Source organism: Helicoverpa armigera, chromosome 26 (genome assembly GCF_030705265.1).
Source record: "Helicoverpa armigera isolate CAAS_96S chromosome 26, ASM3070526v1, whole genome shotgun sequence".
In the NCBI taxonomy this organism is placed as follows: domain Eukaryota; kingdom Metazoa; phylum Arthropoda; class Insecta; order Lepidoptera; family Noctuidae; genus Helicoverpa; species Helicoverpa armigera.
Window position 1 is genome coordinate 6361322 of NC_087145.1, and position 10028 is coordinate 6371349.

General features: G+C 35.0%; 2 protein-coding genes across 2 annotated transcripts in view; one reads left to right on the top strand and one right to left on the bottom strand.

The window, feature by feature from the left end:
- LOC110372625 (ankyrin-2) overlaps positions 1-2865 on the top strand; it is a 61033-nt gene extending 58168 nt beyond the window's left edge. Inside the window, exon 53 of the mRNA XM_064041786.1 lies at positions 643-2865. Coding sequence (XP_063897856.1) covers positions 643-700 — 58 coding nt within the window. The 3' untranslated portion in view covers positions 701-2865. The remainder of the gene's footprint in view (positions 1-642) is intronic.
- Positions 2866-3007: 142 nt separating this feature from the next.
- Positions 3008-10028, bottom strand: part of LOC110372666 (uncharacterized) — a 96420-nt gene continuing 89399 nt past the window's right edge. Inside the window, exons 7-21 of the mRNA XM_064041884.1 lie at positions 9877-10011; positions 9498-9760; positions 9100-9229; positions 8105-8251; positions 7610-7732; positions 7118-7266; positions 6571-6681; positions 6325-6443; positions 5895-5991; positions 5595-5658; positions 5263-5413; positions 5010-5060; positions 4703-4787; positions 4280-4354; positions 3008-3934 (exon numbers count right to left, since the gene is read on the bottom strand). Coding sequence (XP_063897954.1) covers positions 3902-3934; positions 4280-4354; positions 4703-4787; positions 5010-5060; positions 5263-5413; positions 5595-5658; positions 5895-5991; positions 6325-6443; positions 6571-6681; positions 7118-7266; positions 7610-7732; positions 8105-8251; positions 9100-9229; positions 9498-9760; positions 9877-10011 — 1733 coding nt within the window. The 3' untranslated portion in view covers positions 3008-3901. The remainder of the gene's footprint in view (positions 3935-4279; positions 4355-4702; positions 4788-5009; positions 5061-5262; positions 5414-5594; positions 5659-5894; positions 5992-6324; positions 6444-6570; positions 6682-7117; positions 7267-7609; positions 7733-8104; positions 8252-9099; positions 9230-9497; positions 9761-9876; positions 10012-10028) is intronic.

Here is a 10028-nt window from a genome sequence, read left to right on the forward strand (position 1 = left end):
TATTAAATGCTTCTTCTTTTACTTTTTCACAATCTATACCGTTTTTGCTTATAACTTTATTATTAAATTAAACATAAATGTACCTACTTAATGTAAAAATATTGTCATTGCAGCTGCTATTGTTTAAGTCACTCTCAAGATAGTCTCGAAAGAAAGAAATAGGTACACTATTTTCCTATTGTATTGCTTCTTATTTTCATTTGCTTTTTCACAGTTAAACATCACCTTTATGACAATAGTGTTATGGTTTGTTTTGCTTCATTCTACAATTCATTTGATATGATTTTTCAGTGTGCCATTGCTGTATTATTAGGTACATGTGTGGCATGTAGTGAAGGGTGTATTATTGATTCTGAAATGTTGAAGATAGTAGCAGATTATAAAATAATATATAATTTAAGTTAGTTTCAATAACCTCAAAACGTTTTGTAGATGCTAGGTTTAGTTGTCTTTAATAGAATCATCACCATTTAACTCTGTTCTAATAAACTAGATACATACATAATCGTGCACTGAATTTAAATTAATAAAAATACAAATGTAGATTGGATGTAGAAAACTCAATGTCTACTAGTATCTTCTTCATTTCATCGTCTATCCCATATTCTACCAAAAAATATTAAACTAACTCTTTAATTTCAGATCATTGTCCATGCTCGCGAAATCTCCTCCATCCAGCCTTGAAGACACTAAGAAATAAACGTTAACCTTGATTAGGATGACACTGTAATGTGTCTAGATGTTCACGCGTAACACTTTCATTTTATTTAAAGTTCCTAGCATTTTGTAAGCTCTTACTAACTCCTGCTTAGGCAACGATGCACTAATCGCTCAGAATTTTATTAACAGAATTTAGACTCCTTTTATTAGTTTTTCGATGTCCAGTTTCTTTTGAAACTTTACTTGTTTTAAATTACCTATCTATAATGAAACCTATATCAATGATAACAAGGACCCAACAATTAAAAAGTCTGATAGACTTTGATTCCTATTCATTAAATGTGACAAATATCACCGACTGAGACTTGAAACTAAATATATTGATAAATCATTATTTAGGACTTATGAGCTCTAAGCTCAGATGACCCCATAAATAAGAAAAATGACGAAAACCATGAATTGACGAATCCCTATATTGATTATACTCGGAAGCTTAAAAAAGTTTTGACGTATTTTAATTACAAACTTATTATACTCAAACTTTTCAACGTAGACAAATATTTGACTCTGTACAAAGCGTCTGATGTGATATCTCCTAACTAAACTGACTTGTAGCACTCGCAATAAGTCCCGTCTGAGTAGTTGACTTCTAACAAAACAACATCGGTACATATGGCAAATATTTGACCAAGCATTGGCCATATTTACCGAACATTTTGGATACTATTTTGGTACTCAACTTTTGTACTAATGCGTCGGCGACGACACGGTCCATCTTATTTGACCTATAAACCAATAGCTTAGCCTTAGACATCAATATGCTTACTCATGATGTTTAATGTAGAAGTATTACATATTTTATAAGTAAACTAAGTAGGTATCTGAGGAAGGATTTTGATAACGCATTGATTGGGAATTCCGTTCACGTGAAAATAGGCAAACTATAGGATCTACATATTCGATTCTTGCACAATTTCTTACGTAAGTAGATAGATAGAGATACAATATAGGCTAAGATTGCTGACTCTGCGGCCAACTGAATTTATTTAGCTAAAGCGGCTGAAATGCAATGGGAAGCAACCAGAATGAGAAAAGTTTTGTCGATTTTGTATTTTCATATTTACCTCGTAGAAGAACCTATTATAAATTAATAATGATCTCTTAATTTTCTAGTCACATTATAGTTTTAAACTATGATTTTATGGTTCCAAATCTTAATATTCTTATTTAAATCTAGTCATTTCATTAAATTGTTTGATCTTTTATTTATTCATAGATAGTTATTTTAGGAATATCTTGAGTTTGTTGTTATTGTTATTTCCATATAATTTATTAGACTAAGATTTGTATTGTATGTAATTAAGATTTGTAAATCGATTAATATGAAAACATATTGGTAATCAAATGTAGTATAGAGAGTCGTAATCATTTGTCGTAAATGTATAAAGACGGTCGTAATTATCACGTGTGTTTTTATATTAATTAAGCGTTTATACATTTCAGTTGGTCGTAGATAAAATTACTTCAAAGTTAGAGAAATTTAACGGGGCTTGCTCATTTCCAAAATTTTATTATTATGGATTACGTAAGAACTATGATTTATTATTGTGATGGTAATGTTAGGTTTTGGACCTAAATTAACATGTTTTGTATGAAGTTTAGCGTCAGGATAGCGTTTTTCATCGACAATACGACACTGTAATATTGAATACTACATTAGATAAATGCTGTCGTGTAATCAGTTGTCGTAATGCTAACCGATTGTCGTATGGCGTTTGAAGGTTAAAAGTCTTAATTGATAGAGTATTTAATCTAGAACTATCGTCGATAGACATGTTATGGGATGAGACTGAGAAGAAAAAGTTAGAACCGACGTGCTTAGCTAAATACACTGCGAAGCTGATTCAAAGCAATTGATTTTCATATCAGCTCTGAAGGTCCCTTTTATGATTAGTCGTAAGGGTTCGCTTAATGTAACTATTTATAAAAAAAATAGTTAATTTTTTTTAAAGTCTGTGTGCTTAAGATGTCGATATTAAGAATTTTAAGCTAGTCTACAGTTGCTATGCTACATATATTAAGTTTAAAAAAAAAGAATTAAGTTGCAATGTTCAATTGTTTCACGTTGTATTTGTAATATTGCTGAATATTCTATCGATTAAATAATTATTGAATATTAAATAAAAACGCTATGTCTCATATTTATATGCTTAGTTTTATTTATATATATTTAATCAACTTTTCCTTACCTATAAACCAGTGACTGCAACAGTTTAAGCAATGAAACACCATCTTTTTATAACTAAAGTTTATTAACAAAAATATAAAAACCTAAACAAAAAGATACAAACCATTAACTACAGTGTGATATGAGTATCCACATTAGTTTATACAAATAATCTTTTTTTAATAATTGCCATGCTTTCTTTGCTCACACACGAAAGTTTGGATATATGGATGTTTGTTCCTCTTTTACGCTTAGTTAACTATGCGCTTTTACGCTTAGTTAGCTGTTAGATTTTGATGAAACTTGGTAGTAATGCATCTTACACGCGTATCAGAATATCAGGCTACTCTTTTTCAATGTAACATCGTGGTTTAATGATGCACAAACTACCTACCATTGATAAAATCTGTTAAAAAAGCATGGCGTTATTTTCTACAAAGACAAAATGACAAATTGGCACTTTCAGTTGCACAATTTTGTTCCAACAAGTGAAAATTCTTCAAATAAGAAATCGGTTTTTCCTACATATTTAACTCTACGATTATTACTTGATTTCTTGATTTCTCATTCAAATTATTTTCACTCCTTACAAACTAAAAATGCTTATATTTACTATGGCATTTTTTAAATAATTTCATTTAGTTTCGTTGGATACAGGTGAAATAACAATTCTAGAAATTGAAATATAAGCAATTCAACAATTATTTAAATAGAATAAATAAGTTAAAATAAATTAGATAAGTCTTTACTTTGGTGGTAAAAAATATATGCCTCATGGATATTCGCCCTCCTTATAACGATCTATTTAGCAAATTCTTTTATTTCATCAATTGAAAAAATAATACGAAAAGTATACTAAATCTTCGATCAACAAAAATGAGCATTATTTTTAATAGTATTATGGTCGAAAATCGTTGCTCATGAAAAGGGTGTACTTAGTAACAGCAGGTAGACTATTTAATGCGATTAGCAGAAAGTAATTCTCGTTTAAATAATATGACTGGATCCAGATGTTCACAGGGAGTCGAATTCTGACACGTCACTAGTCTGAAAGGAAAACAGAAAAACATCATTTCGTAAAAAATGCTAGCTAGACAGAGGTTCATTTTTACCTTCAACATAAACGGCCCTTTTCTTAAAACAACTGTTTACTCAATTTTATAAAACGTTTTAAGAAAACTTATGTTTGTGTTGTCGGCGAACTTTTTTAAAATATAAATACCTAAACGCTTTTGACGAGAAAAAGGCTGGAAAGAGTGTAGGTCAAAACATTAGAGAAATAAAGCTTGGGTGCAAGGGGAACTCCTAGGTGATAAGTACCATAGTCCATGAGGAAACAAAAAACTACAAAATAAGTGAATTAGAATGACAAGAACAGTGCAGGATACCCACTAGGTCAGGTTTGTACAGGTGCACGTGCGGCAGCAGGAACGTGGAGCCCAGGTCGCGCTCAGCCATCGTGTGCTCCTGTCAGTGCAGAGGAAACGTGCTTCAGTTGTGTATTTATAGGTATATGTATATAGGAACTACCATAAGAAACTTAAAGAGTCAAAAGTTAGCCTTTAAAATCTAGTAGGGGAATACTAAAGTTGGCACAAGTCGAAAAATATTTTATATTGCTCTGTATTCACATGCACATTGCAAGTAATTTAATTTGTACAAATCAATCTACATATGGCGTAGGTATAAACAAAAAACCATAAAGGACAAAGTGAGGATGCTGTTCGTGTCATTGCAAAACAGGAGTAAATAACCAACTTCAAAATAAAAGTGTTCTTAACTATAAATTTATTACTTCATTCAAAATGATCGTACCTGATGTGTAAGACGCGTGGAAGAAGCCGCCCTACCCGTGCTAGCTGGTAAAGTTCCACCTACTGATCTAGCCTCTGATAAAGTCCTGAAAGAAAATAACAATAGTAAATCAAAACAACATAAAGGTGAACCAAATCTTTTCAATAATAATCTTGAGAGCATTCATCCTGAGTTTTATGGGGCAAAGTGGTGCCATCTACATTGTGAATATCGAAGCTGTATTGGTTAACGCGTTACGAGATAGGTGTCGCTGAATCGTTAAATGATAACTCTTCTGTGCAGTAGGGTAAAGAGGCTGGCAACTTACAATTCACCCAGTCTTCTTTCAGCATCAGTCCATTCTGATAACTCTTCTTGGCTGAAAAATCAAACGTTTCTTTTAGTATCAAGCTTTCTTCCTAAAAATACATCTATCAGAACATTTAGCAGAAGCTCCAAGCTAGTACAAAATAATAAAATACATTTCTTTGTCGTATGAGATGCTATAATATTGTTACTGATGAAGACAAAACTGCGGTAAATAGCGAATAATTTTAACCAACCTTTTAAGTAATTTTTACCTGTAAGACTTCCTAAGCGTATCGAATCTCGCTAGTTCTGCCTCCAGATCTCCCTTAGTGACTGAGGACATGTCGTCCCTGTCTTCTTTCATGGCAGCCTCATCAGGCCTGATAGTAGTCGATACCTTGAAACCCGCTGATACTAGCGCTCCTGTAATACAAACAATTTAATATTTTACTATTATTAACTACTTACCTTCTCTAAAACATAGGTTTTCGTATGCCATTATTCAAGTCTCATTTATAGAATTTTGAAAACTTATATTTATGATCGCAGATGTATTCAACTGCCATGACCATGTATTATGTTATTGATAAAAAACAATATTTACCTTGTTTGTTATGTCTATCTTTATTAGCGCTGTACGAAGATTCCAAACTATGGTTCCTCCTCATCTGAAACAGTTTTTAATAATCAGAATATCATAACATCTTTAGCAGTCTTTAGGGGTAGTCAGAAGTCAGAAAGTCCATTTACCAATCTCACCAAGAGGTATCGTGTTGCCTCGGGAACAGCTAGTAACGGGTAGTCACTCCATAAAATACTGATACTCAGCTGTATTCAGACTAGAAGCCTATCCCAACATGTTTCGGAAAAGACTAGGCAGATGAAGATGTATGAATTTCCTTACCTCATCATTGGTGTTTGTTGCTCCAGATTCCAGGTAGCTGATGAGTTTAGCTTCATTACTCAATTCCAAACTTCTCTTCCGGGCAATGTTTTCACGACTGGAAGAAGAGAGTAAAAAGTTAAAAAATCTCTAGTTTTTTTACAAGATTTTATACATTTAAATTAGTACAGAAACTCGATGTCGGTATTTAGTTGCTCTTGTAAGAAATAGATAGATATTTGAGAAAGACGATGCTGTTATAGAAATTCTGATTTCCAAGTCACCTAGGATTCTCAATATCAATGTATTTTTTATAGCTCGTAGTGTCCTACTTCCGCGCAAAAGCCTTCCCTCAGCTGATGCTACTCTATGAGTCCCGACATATCATATAATTATATAATAATATTATTTCTCTTGAGATCTTACCAGTATTATTTAATTTGAAACATACCTGTCTCCATGATGCGGATGCAGCCTCGCCCTGGGTATCATGACGGCAGGCGCGGGGGGCGGGGGAGGGTCATGCGCGGGGGGGTCTGACATCACGTTCTTCTTGCTTGTTGATGGCCTCTGGAATGTGGTTGAAAAATAATAAGAGCTTTGAAAAAAAGTAAATTATTCTCTCAATGTTTCAAAATACTTCTTAATCATCCATCGTCATTAAATTCACCATTATTAAAAGAACATAGAGTCTTACCTTAGCAGGTATATAAGGCAGCGACGCATTCTGTATACTACTGTTGTCACCCGACTCCCCTCGTTCGCTGATCAGTGCTCTCCTGTCAGCTCTCTGTTTTGGCATAGCACCCTGAAAATAAACAAATGACCATGATATTTCTCTATGGGTTAAATATATTGTAGTTAGCTTAGAGTCAAACCTTAGCCTTTTTGCAAGGAGCAGGTCTACAACTAGATATTATATTAGAAAAATACATGATTCTGAAAGATTATCAGAACGCTGTCAGTTCTTTGGGAATGGCAAAGGAATTTTTCGTATTATCAATCAATCAATCAATCAATCTTTATTTGTGAACACAGGTACAAATAGGTCTTATATAAAAAATACATATAGTCGAGCTCTGAGTTCTACCAAAGAAATTGGTGTACAAATAATTATTATTCAAAAAATGCCATATATCTCATCGTTGGAATATATTGCTCAACTAAAAGTTGATAGAACTAAATTATTCTTGAAGAAGTTCTTAACATCAAACAGTTCGAAACAAAAAAATCTTGGTGCATACCTGGTGCAAGCTAGGCATGCTCTGTATGCAGGCGACGATGGAGTGCTGCGGGCGCTCCCGGCGCGCGCGCCGCGAGCACGCCAGCACGGCGCATACTGCCAGCACGACTGTCAGCAGCGCGCCGCATACCACCAGCGATATTAGCACCACTGGAAGGTAATGTGAGAAAGTTGAGGAATATGGTAATCATGCTTATGTAGATGGTACAAGTTGAGTATGAGGTAGTAAGCAGTAGATCAAGAATATCTTCTGTCAATTGCCATCTGTGATAAGCAATAGCATACCTATTGATTGTATTCCTAGAATTTTTGGAGGAGCACATTGCAATTTTTGGCGCACAAGTGTATGTATTTTTTATTAACTACGATTCCGCTAAATAGGTGTAAATGATTGCGAAAAAACGAGTTTATTTTGTACTAATCTTAAATTCGCAATCAGAGCGACTTCAAAAAACAAAACAACATCAAATTATGATGGGGATACTAAACTTACCTTTGAGATTGATCTGGCAGGAGCTGCCGGCATACCATTGGAAGCATTCACATAACACTCGCCTGTCGTCTCGCGAGTAACACGCGCCGTGGTAGTTGCATCTCTCACAACCAACAGGTTCAGCTGTAATGTGATAGAAAAGAAGACTTTAAGAATAATCCTGATGGTTTTAATAAAGATATGTATTATAGTTCTTCTATACAGAAAAGAACAACTCACTACTGCATTTATGCATTCAAGCTTTATAATATGGATGCAGAATGAGATAATGGGACTTGTCATTTCAGCTTAGAAGATCTCTCCAAATTCTTTGCAAGCCTTTCAGAATGACCAAGCTCGATCAATTATTGTAACTTATCTAACAAACCAGAAGGACCTCAGACATATGTATAGGATGGTGTTTTTTGGATAAATAACACTTGAAAGTCATTATATAGAATTGGCCAAAAGGCTTCTTGCCTTGTATGTATTTTCAAAAATCCCTCAGCTACTCACCAGAACAAATCCTGCCAGGATACAAAGCGTTGACACTGAGGTCAGCGAAGCCTTCGAGACAGCTGCAAGTATAGGTGCCGCGGAGATTGAAGCACTGCGCATGCTCGGAACAATCGTGGAACTGACCGCTCACGCACTCGTCGAAATCTGAAAAATATTGAATATTGTTGAAGGTAGTTAAAAATTGCCAAAATAAGGCCTCTAATTGAAAGTAACCAAGTTCTGATCATCTATTAGGGTTCCGTAGCCAAAATGGCAAAAACGGAACCCTTATAGTTTCGTCATGTCCGTCTGTCCGTCTGTCCGTCTGTCACAGCCGATTTACTCGGAAACTATAAGTACTACAGTGATGAAATTTGATGGGAATATGTGTTGTATGAACCGCTACAAAAATATGACACTAAATAGTAAAAAAAAGAATTGGGGGTGGGGCCCCCCATACATGTAACTGAGGGATGAAATTTTTTTTTTTCGATGTACATACCCGTGTGGGGTATCAATGGAAAGGTCTTTTAAAATGATATAAAGTTTTCTAAAAAACATTTTTCTTAAAGTGAACGGTTTTTGAGATATCAGCTCTCAAAGTCGTAAAAAGTATGTCCCCCCCCCTCTATTTTTATAACTACGGGGTATAAAATTCTAAAAAAAATAGAGGTGATGCATGCTAATTAACTCTTTCAACGATTTTTGGTTTGATCAAAGTATCTCTTATAGTTTTTGAGATAGGTTGATTTAACTGTAATTTACGGAACCCTTCGTGCACGAGTCCGACTCGCACTTGGCCGGTTTTTTTTATTTATTTTTAGAAACGCGATCGATCAATCGATGAATTCCCAACCCTTATGTATTTTTAATTACAAGACTTGTCCATTTTTTTGAATGCCGATTTTCAGTTCCTATTTTCCAAGTGAAGAACTGATCAAAGACAGAACATCAATTGTATCTGGTATGATGATCATGAATAACTAGATACTGATAAATCATGATGGTCTTACCGCTGACATCCAACCTATCCATGAGCTCACTGGCTGCGTGCACCTCCGTTCCTCCCAGGCTGTAGTTGTTGTTCCTCAGGTACTTCTCAATGACTTCCTTGAGCCGGCTCTCGTGAGCATTGTCTGAGAGCTGAAATGTAGGAGGTTTTGAGAGCAATGATGTTTTTGGACTGAAACTTACTTGTTCAGGGTCATTTCTTATCGTTCATTAATCCGATTGGAGTACATAGGGGTGTAAATTGGAGAGTACATAGGAGTGTATACATATAAAAGAGTACAATAAGGGAGAGCATAGGAGGACGACACATGGGAGTACAAAGGAGGAGTACACAAGGGATACTATGTATTTTACGTTTAAAAATAGAAAACCATGCATTTTCAACACTCGATACCATTACCTGCACATAGAAATCATTCATGACACCCTGATACAAATCTCCTCCAGTACTCTTCAGTTCCACTGGATGGAAACCAGTGATATGTACTCCATGGTACACATCCCTCAGGTCTGACTGCATGATCATCCTGTTGATACCCTCATGGGTAGCCACCGCTAACTCCTGGTACTCCTTCGTAGCGTTATCTGATAGATTCTGGTGGAATTCCAGACGCTCGTTGCCTTTAGAGCCCAGAGCTAGCTTAACTGAGTAAGTGTAGGTTGCTGTAAATGAAAAAAAATTAAATGAAAATAATTTGTCTTGGTTTTCGATTGACAAAGTTAACCTTCATAAACGTAAAGTGAAAGCTGAAAAACCAAAATCTAGTCTTAAAACTTACGTTTACAAGGTCTGTCAGGGAACATGCGAGCAAAGCCAGGTCTGCAAACACATTTCATGATTCCATCTATCCTCTGGCAACGCTCGTTTCTGGAAGCTTTGCAATCTGGCTGGCATTCCTTTCCGTATGCTACACCTATAAATTATACAACA